At 38.9% G+C, this 25,556-nt stretch overlaps 1 protein-coding gene across 1 annotated transcript; it reads right to left on the bottom strand.

Moving 5' to 3' along the window:
- Positions 1 to 527: 527 nt before the first annotated feature.
- ANXA11 (annexin A11) lies at positions 528 to 13,979 on the bottom strand. Its single transcript, XM_010087168.1, is given in 15 exon segments — positions 528 to 612; positions 2,679 to 2,801; positions 3,380 to 3,438; positions 5,856 to 5,951; positions 6,717 to 6,810; positions 7,681 to 7,737; positions 7,840 to 7,919; positions 8,036 to 8,126; positions 9,252 to 9,365; positions 9,807 to 9,901; positions 10,288 to 10,375; positions 10,904 to 11,104; positions 11,106 to 11,267; positions 12,634 to 12,746; positions 13,928 to 13,979. Coding segments are annotated over 15 exon segments (1,485 nt in total). The 3' UTR covers positions 528 to 552.
- Between the last annotated feature and the right edge of the window lie 11,577 nt (positions 13,980 to 25,556).

Genomic DNA, 25,556 nt, shown 5'->3' with positions numbered 1-25,556 from the left:
CCTTGTGACATTGCCCTAGTGAGAATGAAATGTGGAACACATCTTCCTTGAAAACAACCAAGGAAAGAAAACAGAACTTGACAAAACTTCTTTAAAACAGTCTTAACTAGACACAAAAACTCAAGGCTGTTTTCTTCATATAACAGGGAGTAGGCTAGCATGAAACCAACTCTGCATACAACATATATAAAACTTGCACTAAAATGGCACGTAATGTTTATACAAAAGAAAACCTTAAACCATACAACTGTGATTTTTGTTCCATAAAACAAACATATTATTTCAGCACAGCATAAGCAAAAAAGAAATAATGACCTGTCATTCATGGATTGCTGATGCACAGAATGCTGAACAGATGGCACGTAAGCGTGATAATTATATTTTTTGGCACTTATTTTTGAACTGAAGGGAAGATATACGCAATATTATCTTTAAAATTAAATTGCTTTAGGATAAACAGGTCATTACATATTTACTTTCAGAGAAAAGAAGATGCTTTAAAGCAAAAACATGAAAATAGCAGCTTTTTAAAAGAAAAGCTCAATGCTCCATTTAGTCATTTCCACCACACAACTTGAGTAGGATTTTCCTGTAGTCTCCTGAAGTATCACCCTGAAAGAAAACCCAGAAAAAGAAAAGTTGAAGACTTGTGCTTTGAAATAGACAAAAAAGAAGTATAAACATCCTAAACACAACGTTAACAACCAAAATAGATGAAGGCAGGGCTGAAATAAAGCAGATGTTAACCTCAAAAAAAAAAAAAAAAAAAAAAAATTTAAAAGCCTGCTAACTAGAAATCACTGTAATACAAGTACACAGTAAAATCTGCTCCTTTCATAACTGGAACAGAAAGTATCCATAGAGAATACATTTCTTTAGCAAACTGAATTTGGTATAGTGGTTCAACTACTTACCTGGGAATAGTTCAATAAAAAAAACCTCTCACTGAAAAACTGTCTTCCAGCAAAAGGTATGACAATATGGAAAAATCAATACAGAAGTCATTTTCCTTGCAGTCAATTTGGTTATCTTTCCAGGGGCAGCAAGTGAAAGTTTACTCTCTATTATGTTCAAACACTAAAAACAATGCCCTGGTATCAAAAGATCTAAGGGTTTTTTTCCCCACAATTAGAGAACACGTCTTTCATGTTGCAGGCAGTGAAAGTCAGTATGGATGCATACACAAATATGCATTGAAAAGATTGAAAGATTTCATGAACAGCAGCAATTAATCACAAAAGACCCTGCTAGCTGAGTTTTGCCTGGTGCTCTTATGAGTAGAAAGCATTCCCTGGGAGCCGCTCATTAACTAGTTTTGATTGATGAGGCTTGCCAATCGTTTTCACAGAACGGTTTCAGCTAGTGTATTTATCTCATCCTTCACCATCAGGTATGATTGCTTTGTCCAGATCAAAATTATTACAACAGTGACAAAGAGAGACATGAAAAATCAGGATAAACCCTGTGCAAGTGTAAAGCACAATCTGCAAAAGAGAAAACGTTCCTGTTTATATAAGCATTGAAAGGAAAGAACTGATGGCCACTTAAAAAAAAATGAGAGAAGAATTAATAACTTTATTTCCAAGGATGTTTTCAGCTCTAATTTTACAGAAATAAGTAGAGTTTACATGCACGTAACTGTGCACATGCATGCCCCATATTTACTGAAACAAAATTTTGAATAAATTCAGTCTAATAAATGGTTATGGCCTGTTTCTGAACAATAACACTATTCTAATGCCAGATCAAATGAGAAGAAAAAAAATAAAAAGAGCCCAACACAAATATTTTCCACCAATGTTTCACTGTTTTTTCACTCACACATTTGTGATTACAGGGCATGTAACTACTGTAGTAGAAGCACACCTTCTCTCCAGAATTACACACTTGGACGAAGCCTCTGCTAGGCGATCCTCTGTGGTGCATGGGCAGAAAGACCACATAGGTGCTGGCAGAAGACTCACATCAAGACCTTTTGGTGCACACTATCCTTCACTATTTTTGCAGGATTCCTTCCAAACAGCTCCAAGCTGCAGCTCCTCAGTGTCAACAGGAGAAGGAATAAGTAACAGCTTAACAGCTTAGGCACCTTCATTACAAGGTAAATGAAAGTGGCACCACTCAGTCTCCTCGAGCTCTTACTACCCTCCCCATTGGCCAGGCATCCTCTCGACTGTTGCTACAGCTGTTAATAGCAGTAGTAGGGTGGATCAATTGCTAAAGAACCTGAAGTTTAGTCTGTTTCCAAAAATCTTGTATTTTCGAGAGAAAGAGAAGGCAATCTTTTAAAAGCATATTAGGAGCTTTGAACTGTTTCAGCACACGCATGACATAGGGCACCATCACTACTCAGCTGGAGGACTAAGTGGTTTCTACAAGATCATATACAGAGATTGGGACAGAGACCAGTCTTAAAACCAGGTCTGTGAAATCCCTCTGGACCAATTTCCCTTTCCTTCCTTGCCTGTTGGCTTCCTTCCTATCTCTAGCTCACCTAGCCCCCACACAAAAGCCAATGCTGTTCTCTAGCACTTCAGCCTCCACTTTCCTGACAAATGCAGGGAACCAAACACAGCCAGCTACACTCAGTGCAGTTAATAGCTATTCAGCGTAAGGATCCATGTTCTATTAGCAAAAAGGACATCATAGCAGGGAAGAAAAAAATCTCAAAGTCTTACAGTGATATCTGTGTACAGAGATCTGCCATACATTCGCTTGTATTCTGCACGTATGTCCAGCAGATCAACCTCACTGCGCGATACCATGATTCGAATCAGAGTTCTGTCTTTTGTTCCCGCTCCCTGAAACAAACAAAACAACACAACAATATAACATATTAATAATGTACGGAAATGCTGGATGATACAGCACTAGTGAAAAAAAAAAAAATCATCACCCCACAAATGGCCAACCATTTACCAACATAACCACACTGACTTCAGTAATTGGCCTATCATGCTTTAATAAATTAAATTTACTAGTAGGACACAACAGTCAATTCTCTGCACAAGAACAGTTACAAAAATAACACTGGGGGGTTGTCAGAAGGACAGGGTGTCAGGAAAGTTTGGCAAGTTTAATGGCCTATTTATTTACTTCAGCTAGACCTCCCTGTTTAAAAGACATCAATTTCAATGAGTCTTAAGCATATTTGTGTTTTACCAGGTGAAGATGTTCTTTGTTTAAGGTATGGTTCTCTGCATCTCTTTGTTAGGAGGATCAAATTAGCTAGATTTTTTCAGCCTTTCATAATAATGACTACATCTTGTTAGTTATCTGCCCACTGAAAAAACATAATACCTTCAGCTGAACAATGAGCTGTACAAGCATTTTTTAAAAAACACACTATAAGTTTATGAATCTTCTCACAGGCACCTACCTTCATAGCTTTCTGCAATCTCTCTGCAAAAAAAGCTGGTGTGTTCTTGAGGCACTTCACTGCAAAAAGAAACAGTATTACAGAAATCATGTATTCATCCTCAATCAGAACTCACAGTCATTTTGTGAGCTTACCCTACAGTCACATGCTTCAATTTTACATAAACATACACTTGATAAAATGCAGCTTCTGCTCCTTCAGTTAGTCACTGAAATGATTTTTAATCCAAAGAGTAGCTGCAATAAAGTTAAAAGAACCTACTGTACCTCATGGATCAAAGCAAACTTCTCAGTCACTAGAAACTACCTAGTGTGAAACAGCCGTAATGAATGTTTAAAGTCTAATGACCAGATTCTTGCTTATGAAGGGAAAAGAGGGGATGGGGAGGGGGCAGAAGGTTTGAAGGAACACATAGTGGCACTCCTGTTTTTTTCCCAATTTAAGAATTTTTAGGCTATGCATCTGCAAGGTATGACAGATTCAAGTCCTGCACTAATACAAGTTGGGAAGCCACCTATGATAGAAACCTCACCCTTATTTTGAAGTTAGTTACACTTTTTTTTTTTTTATCCACAAAGTTCACCAGGTCTCTTGAAAAATTCTTGACATGCTTATTTAGCAATGACTGGATTTTATTTTTAATTAGCACAGTTCATTAGAAATCTGAAAGAGCAAAATGTAAATCAAATTACTGTCATACTAATCAGGATAATGAAAGAATCCTCCATCACTCATCAGAACTAAAATCTACAAATTGATCAAACAATCATGCAACCTGTGGCAAACTACACAGAAAACAAAACACACCTGACTTCTATTTTACAGCACAAAAAGGTATCAAAAGCAACCACATAAAATCAATACAGGGGTAAACCTAAATATGTATTTCACGGCAATACACTTTCTATATAGGAAAAAGTACTTTTCTGAATAGGAAAATGTAGATGAGAGATAGAAGTTCACCACACTCAACTGTCAATGATACATGTAACACAATTCAAAAACGAATGACAAATGAAATGCATGTTTTTTTATTTCTGTATTTAGCTAAAACAACACTTGCACTTTAAAATATTTGAAGATATTATTATAAGTTACCAGTTGTACAATCCAGAAAGCTTTAAAGAAAGCAAAATTAAATATTTTGAATTAGAAAACCTATTTTTCCTCAAAATAAAGTTCACAGAACAAATGATGCTAACATCATTGACTGATATAGATATACGTGTATATACATAGAAATAAAAAAAAAAAAAACTAAATCCACCCAATAAAGTTATCAGTGATTATATTAAAGGCAATTCTTGCTCAAAAGGCTGTTGACTTGTTTGCAAGCTACAGTCCCAATTCTGAATCTGTATCTACACGGAGACCTGTCAAGTGACTGCAAAGCTCCATGAAGTCAAAGTACTTCCAAACTGACAGTAGTTTCTTTACTGAGGCGATCTTTCTCTACAAACACTGGGAAATATTTCTTTTCTCTAAGTTTGGTTTTCTAACAATACTTTTTGAGGTGACAAATTCTGAATCCTGGAAGAGTTCTGCAAATCTATCACACCAACAGAGCTGGACCCAGTTTGGGTCATTTAAAAGGCCACTATAGTGGCAGCTTGGCTGAGTAAGAACCATGGCTACATAGTTCATATATGCACAAGACAAGACTGAAAAAAATGAGGCTTTTAAAATTTATTCCCTTTTTGCAAGATTTTGTTAGAAACTCCATGAAAAAGATCTGTTGCAGTTGAGCCAAATGTCCTCTCCCATCTTGTTTCCAAGTTATGCAAAGTACATTTTTCCTATTTATTTCGGTAGGCTTTTTTTTTTTTTTTTTTTTTAATTACATCACTTTTCTAGTCACTACCATATTCAAAACCAAAGAACAACACATTTAAAGCAGCAGCTCTGGATAACACAGTAAATTCACAGCAATAAACAGAAAAAGAAACAGAGATGTAAAGAAGCAGTTTTATCGATGAGATCAGAGACAAAAGATGAAAGAGGTCCACAATTTTATCTAGAACAAAACTACTGCACAACTTGAGGCCTTGTCCCAACCTCGTGGAAAGTTTTCTTTCTACTAAAAAGAGGTAGAGGTAACTAATTAGAGGGTTAATGCCTGTATCTTGCTTGATTTCCAAATCTGTCCCAAATATTCCATTCTCACTGACTCAGCAGTTGGTACAAGTTCTCACCACTTCTTAAAACAATGCCAAGTACAGTTAATAAATTTATCCCCACTTTAACATGTGACATTTAAATTCCGCAGCTGCCTGAAGCAAAAGCTTCATCTGTCATTCTGAGGTTAATTAAATGCCCTGCTTTACTAACCACAAGTGACTTCACAGAAAGCTCAAGAGAAAAAGCAGAAAACTGGTATTATTACTAAGAAGAAGATCTTTAACTCGAGTCACAGACGCCACCATCTCAGACGGTTGTAGTGAAATACCAGGAATGAACTTGCTAAGATGACACACACCTACTGCCAGCATGCCCTTTTCCAGGTCTCCAGACATTTCACGACATATGCTTTTTTCAATGTCCCGGTTACACATCCTCTGGTACTCGCTGAAGACTGTTAATGGAAGAGAAAGATTTCAGGAGTCAGCCTCACAAGAAGAGGTAGCACTGGTGCATGCTGGATAGCTTCATTTCAATTGCACTTCTCAACTTGATACTACAGTATACTCTTGCAAGTTGTAATATCTCAAAGACTAATACTATGTAATCAGCCATACTGCTCCATTTACTTGTCATCATGATCCTTCTAGCTTGTCTAGTTCTGTCCTTATTTCTAAAGGGCTAGATCAAGAAACCACTGTAAGGGATATTGTGAAAACACTTCTAGGAAAGCTTTGGGTGTCAACAAAATTAAGAAGAAAATATTCAGGTTCTCACACACACACCCCCATCCGTTTCCCCTCCATATAAGTGCCTCAACACATAGCACATCGCAGAAGTTCTATATAGTTACTAAAATATTTCCACCACTATAGACTGATGTTAACACCTCATCACTACCGAGTAAAAAGGGAAGGATTGCAAGTGTCTTGTGCACACACAAGCACACAAAATTGAAATAATTCTAGTTTTTCAATTCTTTTATCAGAAAAACATTTGAACAAGTACACCCTCTACCTGCTCTGATATTTAAGAAAGATGATAACAGTGTGCAGCCCTTGTGTACCCTTTCCCTCAGCAGAATGCACTCTGCTTTTCATTGAGGTATTATTACATCCATTTTGCAGATGGCAGAAATTCAGGCACAGAGCAGTGTTGTGCATCTTTATCATTACATCCAACAGAATCAAGTTACTGTTTTCGCAGAGGACACCATTACCTGCTCTGAGGTGGGCCCGGCTTCTTGTGCACAGAATGACATTGAATTTGGATTCATCGGTTCCTAGACGGTTCTCTCCAGCTGCATATAGCTCCTAACACAGAAGGGAATTCACACTTCATTATTCAGAAAAGCAGTCAGACTGCAAAGCTGACTTGCAGATACGCTTTTGTTCTTTCCCTTCCTAGTCTATGTACTGCTGGAAAACATGAACAAGCAATAAAGAGCAGCTAGTTCTAACCTTCCTACAGTATGCTATGCTTGCAGCCTTCCTAGCTTACACAAGAACTCCAGATTACTAAAAGGGGGGAAAATGGTTTAAAAAAAATATATGTGAAAACTGTTCTTCCTAACAGGGCTTACATCTAGCTTTTTTCCTATGTCTCTAGGTATGTTCTGGGACAGTCTTTGCTTCCTACACAGTATACCTTAGCCAAAAGACAATTACATTACTATTTCTGTAGCAGTAGTGTGCTGAAACAATCCAGGGCTTTCTCTTTGCTATGTAGTGAAGTGGACCACACAAAAAAAGTATCAAGGCAAGAGTTACTAGGTCTAAGTGCCTTATTTTCTGCAAAAATCCAGATTTCCTTAAATAACAGGCAAATACAGCTGTTGAATACCTTAAAATTTAATCTACACACATACCACCTCAAATCTCTTTGGACCATTCCCCTTCTAAGCAGCACAATGACATCACTCAACACCTGGAAAAGCCAGACAGCTGACAGAATGAGAGAGAAAAAAACCCTATGGACTCTTCCCAAGAGCTTCATCTCTGTAATGGAGCTTTACGGCTCTAATGCTCTGTCAGGGCTTTTCATATCACCCCCATCCACTGAAACATACACACTGCATCAGAAGTCACAAAGTATCCAAAACTAAGAGTAAGCAGAAACCAAACAGTCAAATTTCAGTGTATTGAGTTGACTATACTTAGAAATTATTAAGAATTTCTACTGACCTGCACATCTCTTTGGACAAGAGACATATCAACAGTCGTACTTTCATCTCTGTTTCCCTGAAAGAATTTGAAGACACAAAAGTGTTACTGGTGAGCCTTTTTTTTTTTTTTAAACCACACACACAAACCCCAAACTCCAAAATCATGGCATGAACGTACCTGAGAAAGTGAAACTAAAAGCCTCTGAAAGTGTCCAGATGTGTCACTTTTTATTGCTTCCTCCAGAGTTTTCTTAAATTCTAGAGGAGAGACACAATCATGAACCACCATACACCCCTGCTCATTTCATAAATTCATATGTCAGACAGTGATTAAAGAAGGAAAATAATTTTGATGGAACTATAGTAAATCCAACCTGCTTTATAGACCCTGTTGAGTTCCTGAATATGCCCATTGCTGCGAGAAGCTAAGATTTCAATGAGACAATTTTCATCTGTGCCAACACCCTAAAACAAAGCATAAGGAGAAAACACACTCTTCAGATTCTCATCTTACTTCTAAAACCTAGTATAAAAGAAATGTAATAAAATTATACAACCAATTAAAATTCAGAATATAATCATGTTATAGGAGAATTCAAAGCAAGTAGTTTAAATGCTACTCGTAACATGTTTCCAAGACATATCAAAGATACAAATTGAACAAACAACTAAAGTAATTATGAACACAAAATTGCATTTTAAAATGTCATTCTTCACACCAGATTTTAGGCACGTTAAGAATCAATTTTCTTCTACCATTAAAGATTAATTAGTTAATTCTAATAGGTAACTTTCACTAACTAACAGATAGCAGTTGCAGTTACAATACAACTAATACCTACTTTACAAATGTGGCCAAAGAACATGTAAGTACAGGTACTGATTCAGTAACGAAAATATTTATTTCACCTTCATTTAAACATCATCTTGAAATACAAATGTTTGACCTGTTTTTATTTTTAAAATCTAAATGTTTATAGAATAGTCTGATTGCTTTAAAGAGAAAGTACACAATACTTATTTTACAAAAGGTTCAGCATAGGCTAGAAAAATACACTTTTGAAGTGGGAGAAAAGATGAAAAGAAGGTACAATCTGCCCAAAATATTTATGAACCTGGTTTTCTGAACTATTCTTGAGCACTGAGTGTAAAGTCACTGGAAACTCTAAGTTGAGCGGGTTTATAATTAGTTCCATCACAGCTCAAATAAAAATCCAGAAACAAGGGCATCCCATGCAGTGGCTGGCTTAGGAGTGGGTCACCTCAGTGCCTTAGTGAAGACTAGGTAATAAATGAACCACAGAGACTGTTAGAACTCAGTTTCTGCCTTTTTTGTGTGTATTTATTTTTAATATATTTTTGTTGCAACACAAACCTATTAAATAGCCTTTACCTTTAACCTATAGGAATAACATTTCTCAATTTTACTATCACATATCTCCACAAAATGGGGTACAGATCAGTCAAACTGTGGGTTGAATATCTGCACAGAGAGGAGGGAATGTAAATTCAAGCTTTTAAATAAGTACCAAAAATTTTATCAGCTCAAATATTTCCTCTATGTTATAAATTTGTATCTCCTACACAAACCTTTATAGCTTCCTTGATTTCATAAGCATCAAACATGACAGGTGTCTTCATCATTGCTAAGACTGTCCTCTCAAAGTTACCTGATAGCTCAGACTTGAGATCCTTGATCAAATCCTAGTGAGAAGTAAAAACAAGGAAAAAATGCATAAAGACGAAAACTGACAAATACAAGCACCAAAATGGTGTAGTTTAATTAGAATTCTTTATGCGTAAGCACCTATAATATATCTTCAAAGTAAAGCTATTCCATTTAACAACACTAAAATCAGCATAATATAACATGTATATCTAGGTCCAATTAAATAAGACTGCACAGACCAAAGAGTCAAAGTAACCATTTATCAGAGAAACTGCTTTATATATTTAATCTGAAACACTGCATGAAGAAATCAAGAGTGGGTAAAAGCAGAACCCTAAATAGGCTATGACTTGTGAACCATCTTCCCCTTTAGCAACTTCCAACCTTTTTTTTTTTCAAACACTAAGTCTTCTGACCTCCAGTGAAGGAATGTATGCTCTTATTTCTTCTTCCTTCTGTTCTCATTATGTTTTTACCTTTCCATAAGCTGTTTTGAAGGACAGGATGATCTGCTGCCGTTGCTTGTTTGAACGACTTCCAAGACAATCAATAATCGCCTGCTCATCGGTTCCTGTATATGCACACAGATAACACAGAATGAGCATGGATGACACGTGAGGACTCAGCTTTCTGTTTCCATTTGATCCTATCTCTTCTAAACCCAACCGAAGGACATATATGCCTCTAATTCATCTACACTATCTCCTCTTGTGTACGACCACAGAACTTCAAGCTCTACTCCCAGTCACAAACACAGAATACAATAAAAACCCCCCAAATCAAATACCAAACTCATCATATTATGCCTACATTCACTTCCAATAGTTCTTCTGATAACCAAGGAAAACCACATGTGAACTAGCCCACTCAGTAGACACACAACAATGGAGAAAGACAGTGCTGAATCAAAGTTGCAATTCTACTTTTAACAGAACCATAAATGCATAGACTGCTCACCGAATCCCTTCATGGCCTTCCTTAAGACTTCTGCATCCTTCAGAGGGTCAAATCCTGGTGCATCAGTGATTGTGCCTCGGTTTCCATGCTAAAATCAGACGAAGTTGAGTTGCACATCAGTGTTAATCAGTAAAAGACTGTTTTACTAGTTAGGAAATATGACCATTGTTACAATTTTTCTTTTTGTAAAAAAAGTAATAGAGAAAACTCAAAAAACCCTTCACCTTAAAAATGTTTTTCATTTCTATACCCAAATTATGACAAAATGCAAGGTCAAGAAGGTTCACTGATATTAAATCTGCTGTCTAATTAATTAAGGTTCAATTAAACTGTATATACAACCATTGATACTTTGTTAAGTTAGGAATGGCAAATTTCATTAAATTTGAATTCATGTCAAATCTTTCTTCTTGAATAATGTGGTAAAGAAGCATTTGTTTCAAGTCATATAAGCCTATATTGCTTGCATTCAGAAAGGACCCATCTCTCTCTTTAGCCAAACATCTCAGAATTTTCTTTTCAATTCTAGGCTGTGTTTACAGTTATATATGCTAGCAAAACATAGAGAAACACATATACAGTCACATCTCAAAACAAAAGCACTGAACACTCTTACTGTTATAGGAGAGACAGTAGGCCCTGCAATTCCTGGGTAAGAGGGCATTGATGGATTCACAGGTGGGCCTGGTGGATAATTTGGCATGGGCTGCTGCCCTGGGTAAGTTACTGGTGGTTGTCCTGGATAGCTTGTAGGCTGCTGACCAGGTGGTGGCGTGGGCTGCCCTGGCACAGGGCCACCTGGGTATCCTGGGTATTTTTTTGTTTCCTCCAGGTGGAGGATACCCTCCATAAGAGGGCTGTTGTCCTGATGGAGGTTGCCCAAAGCCACCTGGAGGGACTGGAGGATAACCCCCAGGTGTTGAAGGATATAGGCCTTGTGGTGCACTTGTCCCTCCAAAGGTCCCTGCCAGGTTGGATGCCTGCAATGACAGCCAATAAAGCAAGAGACGGGAAGGTGTACAAATGGTTGAGTTTCAATAACATACTTAACACAATACAACCTCCCGCCCCACCAACACAGGTAGTCCTGCATCTGCAAGAGAACTTTCCAATAATCTTATCTTACTAGCAAGGAAGATGGAAAAAAACCTGTATTCAGTTAACTCTTGCTTTACTGTAATCATCAGCTGCCATACATCAAGAAGCAGAACCAACAGCCATGCACCTGCCACTGCATCCAGTATCCCACGAAAGAGCGCCAATAGCCACATACCTCTTATTCTAAAAATTTATCCAGTTAATCCCAGCAACACAACACTATGCTTATCCCTTCTCTGTCCATGGCTGCCTTACATGACCACAACATCAACTGAGTGCAGGGATTTACTATAAGCAACCTCTGTCTGTTTCATGATGCATTAGTAGTTTACAACTAGCAAGAATTCCTGGGGTACATTTGGAAAGACATCTACAGAAACTGACACCATGATACTCCACTCCACATGCAATATTGTCTTCTCACATGACACACTCAGACCCTCTTCTACAGAAGAACCAGAAAAACTGACATTTGATGTTTGCAGTGTTGTCAGAAGCTAGTTGCTGTGGATATTGCTACGTGCACCCTAGATAGTCTGTTGCTCATTTTGACTGCTGGCTGTCAAATCCCTTCATTTAATCTTTGCCTTGGAAAGGCATCTATAATGCAAACGTCTTCCTACAAACTGTGCATTCGTTACGCAGCGTAACAGATTTATGAAGACTGAGTTGTCAGAAGTGTCACTCACTTCTACTCTATGCAAAAAGCAAAGTCATGTTGGAAACATCTGCATTTTCTTCAATCCATGTAAAAGGTTTTTACTGCCATCTGTTAAACATCAGTGCCTATAAAAGACAGCCTATCCTAAATTGTTTTCAGGGATGAGTCATTGATACCTCAAATGGCACAGCCTTGTTCCTTATTCAGACTGGCCAAAATCCAGGTAACGGGCAAAAACTGGACCTGTGTTTGACAATGTGAATACACTGACAGTGGATACTCAGTATTAATAGTCTGTTCCCCTATTGCTCTGCACAGCAAAAGCCAAGTTATATTACTTTTATCTCCATGACTTTTGAAGTTAAGCTCTTAAATCAACATTTAACTAGTGGTCTGCTTTCCTGAAATAAGCAATAGCTTGCAGTAACCATTTTCTTCAACAGCTGATCTTGAATGCTCAGCACCTAAACAGACTAGACGTAGAGGCACAGAACTCAAGTGAGTCAACTTCTCAGTGACAATGCCAGAAACACATCTTTGCACTTAAGGAAGTCACAGTAAAACACATTACATGAAAGCAAACTCACCAGTCCAGCCACGTAGTTGGGATTGAACTGACTGGCATAGGCAGCCACGTTTTCTAGACCAATTGGAGGTGGATTTGAAGGTGGATAGGCAGCACCACCCCAAGGACTGCTACCTGGAATCAAACACAGCTGTGCTGAAACAAGAACTTTTTGAACTTCTTCCTTACTGCTTACATTTCTACTGCAATGTCTGTTCAACATGAGCAGTTTGGGACAAGGAAAATCAACTGAAGAGGTGCAGGGTAGCAGTGCAATTACAATATAAAGAGAAACCTCACTGGGTATTTCTAATCACAGTAGTTATTGTTGAATCTGTAAGTTCCCACTTAAAACAACTCTGAACATATTTGAAGGTTAACACTCAAGAGTCAATACTGTAAACACCATATTTTGACTAGAGAGTTGTTTCTCTTAAACTATGAAGTTTTCTGGGTATTTCAGGAAGAAGATTATATTAATTCCTTTTCGGCTGCTGATCTGAGAGATGCCTGCAGAGCACGACTCGGCACATTAACAGATACCCAAGTCACAAAACTCAGCTGCACACAGCAGTACAGTCTTGTCCACACAGCAGTCTAACTAAGCCAGAATATTCTGCTGAGAAATAGGATTTATCCTCCCAAGGTAGTTTGGTTTCTCACTGTACACTGCTTCCCCTTCCAGAGTTAGCTTGCCTAACTCCACATTTCACCATATCCATATGACTCCAGTTCTTTCTTTCTACCAACAATACTAACAACTGCAAAGTTCATTACCAGCAACTATAAAGTTCACCCTGATACCAAGCAGTAGTTACATATTTCATCAGCTTTATATTACTATAATCAACACCCTTTTTAACAGCCCTCTCCCTTCCATATATAACCATCTGCCTAAGAACAGCAAATTAGGGATAATGTCATAATTAAAGACCTAATTTTTTGCGGGATATGGTTTTAAATTGTGTGACTGATGTCTTCCCGTACTCATTTTTCTCACCAGCTGCCTTCAAGACTCAGTACTGACAGGACACTATTCCTTGACATTTATTGATTTTGGTCAAATTATGAGCATCTCCTAGTGCTGTGCGCTTCACTTGAGATGAATGAAAACGGACCTTAAATGAGCACAGGGAAGGGCACCCTTATTATATAAATCAGAATCCCCAACCAGGATTAGGACTTAACAAGAGAGCACAGAAAGCTTTGGTAAGTCAAGAAAACCCTCTGCAGTCTTGTTCTTTGTTCATGCCACTTTTCCACTACAGATAGGACCACCACCGCCATTTAATGTTTACTTTATCTAAACAACTTACCTGGGGCTGCTGGTGGATATCCACCTGCCGGGGGATAGCCAGGGTAACTCATTGCAAAGATCTGAAAAGTATGTGTGATGCAGTTATTTTCTGTAATGCTTCACTAATTACACCACAAAAAATTAACAGGCAACACGTTTGCAGTAGCCAGTTACCAAAATTTAGACATAAACTGCACAAGTTGCACAGGCTTTTCCCTGAGAAACCTCTTTCCATTTCCTTTTGCTGGACCAACAAACATGTTCAGGTATGTAAGAAGTTGTAGAGTCACTCTTCAGACTATTTTTCTTATTTGTTTCAGGTACTACTTACTGCTCACTTTGTTTATTATGTTGTTAAGGATGTATTACTCAAAAATGCTTACTTTATTGTGCTATTAAAGTCTCCAGAAGGTTGTAACCTATAAAGAACAGTCTTATTAATCAAGAGTAGAAAAATCATCTGACAAACAAGCCACATCTTCAAGTGAATAACTGTATGAGAAGCGTTAGAAGGCATTTAAATGCAAACATCTGCAAAAGTGCAAGGTCAAAGTAAGAAGCGGAAAGGACACAATTCATGCTTACAGCACTGCCATAAAATATGATGGGTTTACTGAAAGGACAAGATCAGTAGAACAAATTGGATCTCTCAAAGTTGATAGTGCCTCTGTCAGCACAGAAGTGCACGAAGTCATTAGCTGTCCAAAATAGAAGTGGAGGTCAAAAAGGAAGGACAGCTAAATGAAGGACAAAACAAAAATTATTTTCCAGAATACAAAACCCCTTATTTTAAACAGAACAACTACCAGGAAGAATCACAAAACTAACTCAAGAAGTGTATTCCAGACGAAGAAAACATCCACAATCAGTCTTAACTTTTCCAAGGTTATTTTTAGTGACAATTCCCCGTCTATTTTTAAACTGCTCTGCAAACTGTATCCTGTTCCTTTCTTTCCCCTCTTTTCCCTAAAGCACTGCCTTTTGCATCTGGCTCATTTTGTGTGTTTTGGATTTCAGCTGCTGAGTTTTGTTTTGGGTTTGGTTTGGGCTGGGCTGGGGGGGTGTTGTTTTTGTGGGACTGTTTTCATTTTGCGTAATTGGTTTCTGGTTTGCATGGCTCTTCTGCATAACAGTGGAATGGATAAACACTGTTTTTTTAAAAAAAAGGAAAATACAATTAGGAAATATTCAATTTATTTAAAAACTGTTTGGACTTCATGCTGCATGTAACCATTTAAATTTAAACAGAGAGAAAGGAACTAAGCAGAAATTGCAATGAGCAATTGAGCAGACTAGAAGTAACTAGTTAGTTACTAGAGCAACTAGAGTTACCTCTACTCCAGAGTGTAAAGTGTCTAACAGACTCAATAAATAAGTGAACACAGTTTCTTAGCATTAGAAAAAGCCTGTTTACCAGTAAAACTATAATGGAGGCCCTTAACTGGAAAAAAAATTATTTCCATGCAGGCAAATTTTAGTACAGCCCTTCCATTTGTGCCATCTGTTCACCTCCATCCTTCTATGAACAGAAGTGCGAGGTGTGGTCAGCCAGGGGTATAACCATTAACCCATCATTACCTGCTTTTCCTCTTCCTATGGGTGTAACAAAGTTAACAATTCACCCAGCTCCACACATGAGGAGAGCAAGCAGGACCCACAGCTGGGTAACTTCCTGACATTTTACAGAATCAGGCTTTAGGCAAGTAAACTGTCAATCACAAATGGCTAGATTTAAACCTCAAGAAAGGTCCAGGGAAGTCAAAGCCACCCACAACCATCATGGCCCAATTCTGTATATTCAAATGTAAAAGCAGACTATGGATTAGCTAACACGCAACCGTTCATAACCACACTATATCTGAAGGATAAAGGCTCACAGAAATTCTTACATCGTATCAGATGCTTACAAGATGCCCTCTATAACACACTAAATGTTTTTCCCACATCCCCTTTGGCCTCAGTTTTCAATGAGATCTTTCACTGCAGAGCTATCTAGGAGTTTCAGAAGAAAATATCAAGGCTGCTACAGCTGAAATGACTACAAGCTTTTGATTATACAAACACTCCTCTACATGACTAAGCTCTATGTAATTTTTCATTTCATATGCAAACACAGTGCATAAGACCAGCATACAATTACTATGCAATATACACAAGGCAGCACAAACTCCACACACAGCAGTCATTAGGGAGATCAACTTTATCTTTACAGGCCGTGCCCCATGCATATCCTATGTTAAGATTTGGTTCCTCTCTGTGTCCCTTTTTAATTGCTAGATGCTAAATCTTGGAAAAATGTCTCTCATGGTCATCCCTGCAGTTCTGCAAAATAATGGATTTTTACTTTTGAATATTCACTGATGCTAAATAAGAGCAAAAAGGTATGTGAGCAATTGCATGGGGTCTTTTCAATGCTCTAGAACAGTGTTCCAGCCTGAGCATCTTCAAAATGACACTGCACTTCACTGCAATTTTACAGAACTTGATAAAAACAAACACTTTAATAAAGTAGATGCAAATTCAGGTTACAAAACCCATCCAAAGAGCCACTTGCAAGATATTGCTATCCCAAGGGAACCATAACAGCTAGAGGCAATGCCTGCTGTTACCCATACAAGGACTGTTAAGACCCCAAGCTCATGAGGCCAAAAAGCAAACACACGTTTCTGATTAGAGCTGAAAGCATAACATACATTCTCCTCCTCTGCCAGAAAAAGAGTGAGCAGCTTCCTCCCTCCGGGTGCTTCACCACGCTCCTCACAGCCCACACACGGGTGCAGCTGATTGCTGGAGGGAGCTGCCAGGCCACAGCCACACGTCGGGACGGGGTACACTGGGCAGGGGAGCCGCACACCCGCTGCCTGCGCTGCCCACGCTGCCAGCTCCACTCCACTGCTGCCTCTGGGCAGGCGTGGGTGCCTGGGAGGGGAAAGAGGCCAGAAAAAACAAACAAACAAACAAAAAACAACAAACAAAAACCACACAAAAACAAGAGGAGGCAGCTTGGCACTTCAGAGTCTTGCTCCATCAGTAATTAGCTTTACATAATAAAGTGTAGCCATAGTACAAAAATAAAAAAGAACAATTATTACTCAAGTCATTCAAAAAACCTAAGGAAACCACCACAACTCAGATTCTTAGCATGTATAATGCTTATTAGCCAAAGTGTACATTTTTGATATACAGATTATTAGAGCATTGAAATTAATTTTTTCTTTTTTTTTCTTCATGCGCAACCATATTTATTTATTTATTTGTAGCTTCACAAGGTAAATATAACGACAACAGGAACTCCAAAAACATTATAAAATGCCTTTTCAATAAAGCTTTAGGTACAAATTTAAGGCAAAAGGCCTGGAGTTTTTTGTGTTGGATAGTGGTGAGCAATGGGATAGGCACTGTTTTTCTTAGTGGTTTTGTCTGCTTGCTTTTAATCCCATGTAGCAGCTTTCTTTCAGATTCACAAAAAATTAAAAAGACCTTTTTGGTAATTAAAGCTGAGGTTGAGAAACAATGGCTAACTTCATTAGCAATCAGAAAAAAATGTTACTATATATAAAAACATTCCACTTTCAAACGCTGCATTTATCCAGGACTTTTCCAAGTTGAATTTTTCCCACACTGGTTGGATACCAGGCAAACCAGATCCACAAACACAACTTCTCAGATTCAAAAACTTCCCTGATCATCATCTTTTCCACACTTCATAGAGTCTCTGTTGGCCATTTCTCTAGCTTAGCAAATTTTCACTCCTCTAAATTAACTTTCTCAGCCACTCCTACAACCTTGCCTCTACTTCGTCTTCTAAGCCCACCTCCCCTAATTTCTTCACCTATGCCTTACTAAAATTGTAAGTGATGAGCAGCACTTGCCTGCGGTCAGTAAAGTGTTGACACAGGCCAGGGAACAGAAGATGCTGAAGTCCACCCTGCTATACAAACACTGTGTGGGAGGACAGAGGAACAGCAAGGTCTCTGTTTGCTCAGCCATAAAAGCCATGCAAAAGAGGAGGAAAAAAAAATCGAAACAAGGAAACCACGCATAGGAAGAGGGAGTGCCCTCAAGAAAATACAGAACAAATACTGTTAAGGTCCTCACCCTGGAGGTCCACCTCAAAACTTTAAATAAAGATCTGAGGTTTTACTCCTGCAGTGGACATCACTATCTCACTTCACATTGCAGGCCATCAACTGCTCGAGCTCTTGATCATTTTCTTGATGCTGTGACAAAGCCAAGAGGGAACAGACTTGGTCATAGAGATTAAATCTGTAGCACACTTTCAATGGGAATCTTGAAAATACACTCCTCTATGCCACAGCACAGCAGAAAAGGACTTGAACTGGAGATATTTATAACAAAAATACAAATTACACAATGGTAGCAGAAGTAAAGAATAAAATTTTAAGGCTGCCAGAAAACTTCTGTTTCAAGGTGCAATAAAAACTTCAGCAACCACACTCACACCCATTCCTGGAATTTATTTAGTGGCTGCTGTTCAGGCTCCAGCTATGCCAAGGCCAAATAACTGGGGGGCAAAAAAGGGTGAAAAGATCATGACTTATATTTGTTCAAAACAATTTGCTTCATTATGCCTGTTTCCCAGGGAACACTGAGTAAAGTTCAACTCTTGGCCTCGATTCCTCCTCCAGGTTAATTACCAGGATGTAGTACAAAAGGCTGCCTACAGCTATAAATTACAGAACTCTTCCATGAAGAAAGCAGAACCTGCTCTGAGACTGATCCCTGATTACGAAACCAGCAGAGCAGAATTTATCACCTTGCAATATGCTGTGGATTTTCATCAGAGGTGAACTGAGGCACCCACCACGGTGCTTTTGCGAGACAAGGACGAGCCAGTCAGCATCACACTAGCTAACTGCTATTTTACCAGCCTGAGCAAGATTTATCTTTGACTTATACACTGCAGCACAGAAGTTGTTCTCTCCTGTATCAGGTGTAATATTCTTCATCCTGACAGATAAAAAGCCCTGCAATTTGGTTTTCCATTAAGTCTTCTGTGTATGCAACTCCCTGTCTGGTCATCTTTTCACTATGAAAAAAATAATCTAGTATAATGGGTTCCCCTTCCAACAAGGCTTAATGTAGCTGAGTCCATACCCGTCAAAACTCAGGAAACCTCTTTTACACAGAACTTCTCATCCATAGTTTGCCTTTAGGAACCTTTTCTGCATTTTCCAAAATGGATATGTAAAGAGTACTAACACATAATCCATTTCCTATAAAAAGATGCTTCCTTAAAAAAACACAAACCCCACAACTCTGAACAGATAGCAAAACAAACAAATTCAAAAAAATGGGACCTTTTAAAACTATCAATTTGAACTGCTTGCTAGTATTACAAGTCAGGAACACTGTATTTTTTAATTATCTTTCTAATTCAATAACATTGTTGTTATTAATATAGAAATACATCACTGGAAGATAACCTAACCTTTTTTTGACCTGCAGAGGTAAGCAGAGTGGGGTAGGGAGGAGCATCAGAAAGGTAGCACTGACAAGCTTTGGTCCAAAAGCGTAGAGTTGAAGAGAGATGCTATGTCCAACAAAGAACAGCTGACTGGAAAGATGGGCCCATAAGCCACAACCCAGCTGTGTAAATGTTAAATAACACCATTCATATAATTGATAATTTCCAGTGACAAAAGCATAAACCATGACATTACAGCCATACCACTGCAGGAGATGCTAACACAAGGTAACTGTGTTATGGATTCTAGCCATAAGTACAAATATTCACATTGCAACTCTCAAACCTCCAGCAACAAGAAGTTAAATTTTAAAATCACTGCTCATAATTTAAATTACACATAAGATTAGCCTGCTTCAAATATTTTATACTGTTAAACACTATTTGAAGAGTCATTTGAACAGTATTAGAAACACTTTATGCAACAAAGAAATGCGTGAGAATACATGAGCAAAGTAATATTCTCCAAGATAGTGAAACAATTGCTTTGATGGCACCTGCACCGGTATGAGTTTGGTACTCCATAGACTAATTTAGGTTAGAAGGAACCTCTGAGATCATCTAGTCCACAAGGAAATTCCCAGATGACTCTCTGACCTACAACTCGTATTGCTTATTGCTTGCATTGGCTAGCGAGAAAACAAAACAAAACGACACCACATTCAGGTAAGACCTCAGAAGCCTCCAAAGGTTAATTTGGACATAACAGGCAACTCAGACACTTCATGACAAAGTTCTTTAAACACCTAGTAATGATAACTAGCATCTGTCACGTCACAGGAGCAAACAGGGATCAAAAGCTCCAACAACCAGCCCCCTCATCTCCTTCAAGAGACGAGCTGGTACCAGCTTGAGCATACTTCCCCTCACTGGTACACCTCCTCAACAACTCAAGACCCACATCCTTCACAGAGGGTCAGTTCTGAATGGACAAGTAGGCCAACCTCATACTCCAGCTGCCAGCAGAACTGGGACTGCTGGAGATAGCTATGAAACACTGCTTACCAGCACTGAATCCCAGAGGAGGCCAGTGTCTGAATAGAAAGAAACATACTTCTGTGCTTGGTTTTATGGACCTTTGTCTCACGGGTCCAAACAGCAGACAGCGGGGGAGAGGGGAAAAGGGAGTACAACGTCACCACTCAGTGGAAGCATTTAATTGTCCTGAAGATCCTGCTCATGAGGCTAAACATTTATCCCCCCAGCATACAGTTTCATTCAGCACCTGTGACTTTTCTGGGAAGATCACAGACCTCTTTGGGTACCAGTCCCTACACATACGCTCAAGGCAACAAAACCCAAAGAACTTAACTGAGCTGCACGGGCTCTTGAGGTCCACATGCAGCAAAAACATGAGTTAATTTCATGTCAGCTTCACTTTGGCTTCATACTCTGCCCTGATCCAAGTGTCTCCTTTTGTAGTGCACTCTTGCAGTGTTCTCTTTGGAATATGTACAATACAGACAGTCAAAACATGTGACAACACAGATAAAGACATTTTCCTAACAACACAACAAGCAAGAAGTAATACCAAAATAGGTGTATGAGATGTTTGAAGAAATGATAGAACCAGGTTGTTCTATTTCAAATTAATGACTTGTCATATAAGATAATTCGCTGCAAAAACCAGTCACCCTGTAAATAGTCTGAATTATGTTCCAAACTGACTAATGCCTCAGGGATTTATACACATCTATTTTAAGTTCTATTATGCAAGAACAAATTTTTACATCATCAAAGCAAATCAGAATATGTAAATACTAATTACCCCATTTCACAAAGTACACTCTGTGTGGGAAATCCTACAAAAATAAAGCAATAGCTCAACATTTACCCCTCTAAAACAGTTACTAGAAAAATACCTAGTTGTTCATTTCACACCACTGATTTTTGATTAGCTGCTGTGCCCCAGCCCAAAGCGCAGAGCTGGGGAGTGGCCCCGCTGCAAAACCAGAGGGCTCCAGCACTCTCCAGCCCTGCAAAGCAAGAGGAACAAAAGGTGGACAGAAGTTTTCCATTAGGTCCTCTGCCAATACTTCCTACATCTACATTGTCCGGGCTGCAGGAGAAGCCCAGTAACACCAAGCTGTTCAAGTGACAGCTCCACAAACAAAGGCACACATATGGGACCTGCATGGGACCTGAGTTAAAAGCTGTATAGATGCACCCTACGCTGTGCAACAAACAAACGTCTGAGCTCTGCACCAGGCTGATAGCCTTGGGACTCCCCAGACAAAAACCAGGTAAATATGAGCTTGCAAATATGTTAACTTTTTCTTAAAGGTGACAGCCTTCATGCTTTCCAGACACTGAAGGGCTTAAACACAGAGCTGTCCAGGAACAATGAGAAGGTTATTACCCATCAGTGAGCAAATGGACACACTTTGTTCATTACCAACCATAAAGAAATACTGATTTTCAGCTGATCAATTAATTCTTTACAGGAATTGGCTTATTCAAGGAAGAACCAATTTAGTATAGCAAACCAGAGAGCCAAGTATTTCACAACACCCATAAACAAGCAAAGTTAAAAGAAAGCGAGGCTATGGCCTTCAAATCTTGTTTGCATGTGAGATGAGCACAATTCAGTCCTTAAAGCTTATACTGAAAAAGTAAGTATTTTTCCTTCTAAATCCTAACATTTGTAAAATACATTTATTCTCCAGGCTAATGGAAAACTGAGTATTTGCAAAACACTTTCAAGTGCAGCCAATAACCAGTCATTCAGGCTACAGGCGGGTGCAATGTTTACAGAATGAGCATGATTTTGCAAAATTAAAGTTGTTCTCTCTAACAACAGTAGAAGGGATATTCACACCGTCAGCTTTAGATGTCTTAAGCACCTAATTCAGAGCAACCTGCTAGGCCAAAGTAAAAAATCTAATGTGCTTTTTTACCCAAGAAAGAGGTCTTCAGGAATGTGAATTAGATGCATAAACTAATCACAGCGAGTATCGCTTCACATGCATATTGACTGAATGGCTATACTAAGGTTTAATACAACAGAGGCCTTGTGACGATTTAAAACTCATCTAGTTCTTTAATATGGGATTAATTTGGTTGACAGTTCTTAAGCCTGACAGAAGCTGTGATCCAAAAGCCTGAATCGGAGGCCTACCTCTCCTAATGATGAAATTAATACTAATGGCTCCAAAGAAGGAAGGAAACTGAAGTCCAGTGCTTTCTCAAGACAACAGCTGAGCTAAAGCTAGAACAGAGCGACCTATTGGTGACACTTTCCCAATGCCCTCAAAAAAAAAAAATAACACCCATGCTTTGTAGTGGGGAAAACAAGCTTTTAACTTTCCCTATTACCAAATAAGACAGTATCTTCTCTCTCAAACAGACAATGCATAAGGCAAAAAAGGAAGCAATGTCTGGGAAGGACTTCATTTCTTTGTTTATCTTAGAAAAGAATACTGGTACCGATCAGACATCACAGTGACACTCCACACTGTACAGGGAACACCCAGGCAGTGGGGCTGTGTGGGATTGCATTTTTTTTTTAAAAAAAACCACACACATGAATCCTATTTAGTCTAAGTTCCTACAATCTAATGATTAGCCCTGGTCCACACCCAGCTTCTGTGACAGCTGAGTTGTATGGATAGAATTTCAAACATACACACAAGAAACCCCTGTTAAGCATAGGAAGGATTGGCTGTGTGGTCATCATGAGCATGTAATAAAATTGTTTCTTGGACGAGCAGCAGCAAGTCCCCACTCTGACCCACAACTTACTCCAGGCTTGCCCCAGCCAGGATGTAACTTCCTATCAAGACCTTGTAGTGAGCTCAGATAAAATCTAGAACAAACGTGGAGCAACAACAGAAGTAGTACACTGTAAATACTTACTGCTGCCCTTTGGCTTACTTATCTACCACTTGGGGTACTGCATCACATTATTTCCAGCTTGGGAACTGCCTGAAGGAAATCTACTATTTATATCAAACACACTTGCTTTCAGATAAACTGGCAACAGCAAAAGCAAAGTGGATCACCTCAGCTTCAGTGCATGACAAGTCAAGTTTCTGGGTGAAAGTGTTGCTCACGGGAGCATAAACATGCAGCCTTTTTTTTTTTTTTTTCCTTCCCTTAGAAAAGGCTTTTGCTACCTTCTTCAAAAGCAACTCCAAACAAACATCACTACATACAGCTGACAAGTCTTCATCCTTATTTCCAATGGTTTATATAATACAATTAAAAATATATCCAATAAGAAACATGTTTCAAGGTAGCAGACATAAATGTATGAAATAAACAAAAGAAATTACATTGGTGCTGTTACCCAGTTGTGTATTTCATTCAAGGTAAGCCTTGCAATTTGAAACTGACCGAGAAATTTCTATGGATGACTACACAAAGCTTTGGCTAAAAATGAATGAAACTTTTGATTTGTTCAAAAGCTCTGCTATTTCTGAAGCCACCATTAAACCACCTGGTCTTCTTGATTACATCTTTCTTTAACTACAGTTTCCTTTTCTTATCCCTAGATCGCAATCACAGAACTAAGACGCTCTATCTCAGCTCTGATTAACGCAATGTTATTGAACAGCCCCCCAGGATGCTCCATTTTCTGAAACTTGCTAGAGGTCTAGGAAACAGCATCTCCTGCGGCCTTCAAACCAGTCAGATTTCTTGTCTCGACTTTTGCTAATAGATGAGATTACAAATTTTCAGTTATTATCTAATGCTATAGTATTTACAATGTTTTTTCTTTAATATACTGTATTGACTACATAAATACCTCCATGAAATATCTCCGTTCCACTGTGGTTCATTGTATCTTTTAGTGACTTTTGACATTTCACAGAATTTCCAATCTGACGATTCAAAACTTCTGGGGACTACAGGGAACAAGCTCAAGAAGCAATGTAGTATACGAATTAGTGTGATGATGACTCCAGAAATTTTAAGTCCAGATTCACAGAGATGTTTTGGTTCCTAACCTCATACTGAGGTCAGGAAAGAGAAAGGTACATAAATAGCATTCTTGACACAGACATAAAATCATTAGGCCCTTCAAAATCTTGCTGAGTCTGTATTATATACAGTATCCCATATTATATATGGTGCTCTGGAGGAAGAAGTCATCAGAGTAGCTAAGGAGCACTTTCAGGAAGAAAAAATTCATTAGAAAGGGAGCAGAGACTGGGCCACAGGGGAAGCCGGAAGCAATACCCAGCACTAGTTATCTGCTGCACCAGTGGGAGAGCAACGGTCTACCTGACTCTCACAGCAGCTCTAAAACCAGGAAGTTACAGACACAGCCGAGCTGTGGGGGAAGAGTCCACGCACTCAAGCTTTATAGCAGCCATACACTAGCACTGGTTTCGTACTGCTTCTGAGCTTGCTGTGCATGCTCCAGCAGAGTGCTGACTCACCCAACAGAAAATACTGTGTGCTGAGGGGTGTCAGCGAGTGAACCCCCACTTCCTACAGCACATAGGCTTCTAGATGCATAAAAACCTGCCGAACAGCCCCTTCGTCAAAAGACATTGCACCAGCACTTTTCCCTTGTCAGTCTGTCTGCTCTCCACACCTTCACCTCAGTCTATCTGACCCAATGCACCTGTCCCCATTTTTGTCTGAGCTGTTTTCCAGGCTTCTGCCGCTCCCTTCAGAAGGTTTGTCCCTCAACTGCTCCTTCCTATCAGGAAGAGGCTTCCAGGAACTACCATTAATCTGATAAATGAGAAAAAATATCCCAAGAAGACAGTCCCTGCTGCCCAGCCTCTCTTCTCCAGAAACAGGATGGGGACAGGGAAGAACTCTGCTTTTTTGAATATTGAGATGTTTATGCTGTTTTCCATCTTACACATAGCTAAGGTATACCAAGAGTTTGAGGAGTTTTGGTTTTAAGACACTTTAAGTACATGTAGTATAAGAAAAAGTAAAGTACATTACAAGTACCTTGCAGAAACGGATGTTTAAAAAAAAAAAAAAAAAAAAAAAAAAAGTGTTGTGCAATGACTCTGACAAGACTACCATCTTAGGCTTCTTTCCCTTGTTAACTATACACATCAAAATTAACTATTTAAAATAACCCAAAGACAGAGGCAAAGCACCGCACTGAAAGAGCAAAACACGTATTTTCCTCTGAAACCACCTCATTTGCCTAAGAAACAAGAGCAGCTCTCTACGAACAGCTGCTGCAGTC

Source organism: Pterocles gutturalis, unplaced genomic scaffold (assembly GCF_000699245.1).
Source record: "Pterocles gutturalis isolate BGI_N339 unplaced genomic scaffold, ASM69924v1 scaffold46596, whole genome shotgun sequence".
NCBI classification, from domain to species: Eukaryota; Metazoa; Chordata; class Aves; order Pterocliformes; family Pteroclidae; genus Pterocles; species Pterocles gutturalis.
The sequence above is the reverse complement of the archived record's forward strand: the minus strand, read 5'-3'. Positions and strand labels throughout refer to the sequence as shown.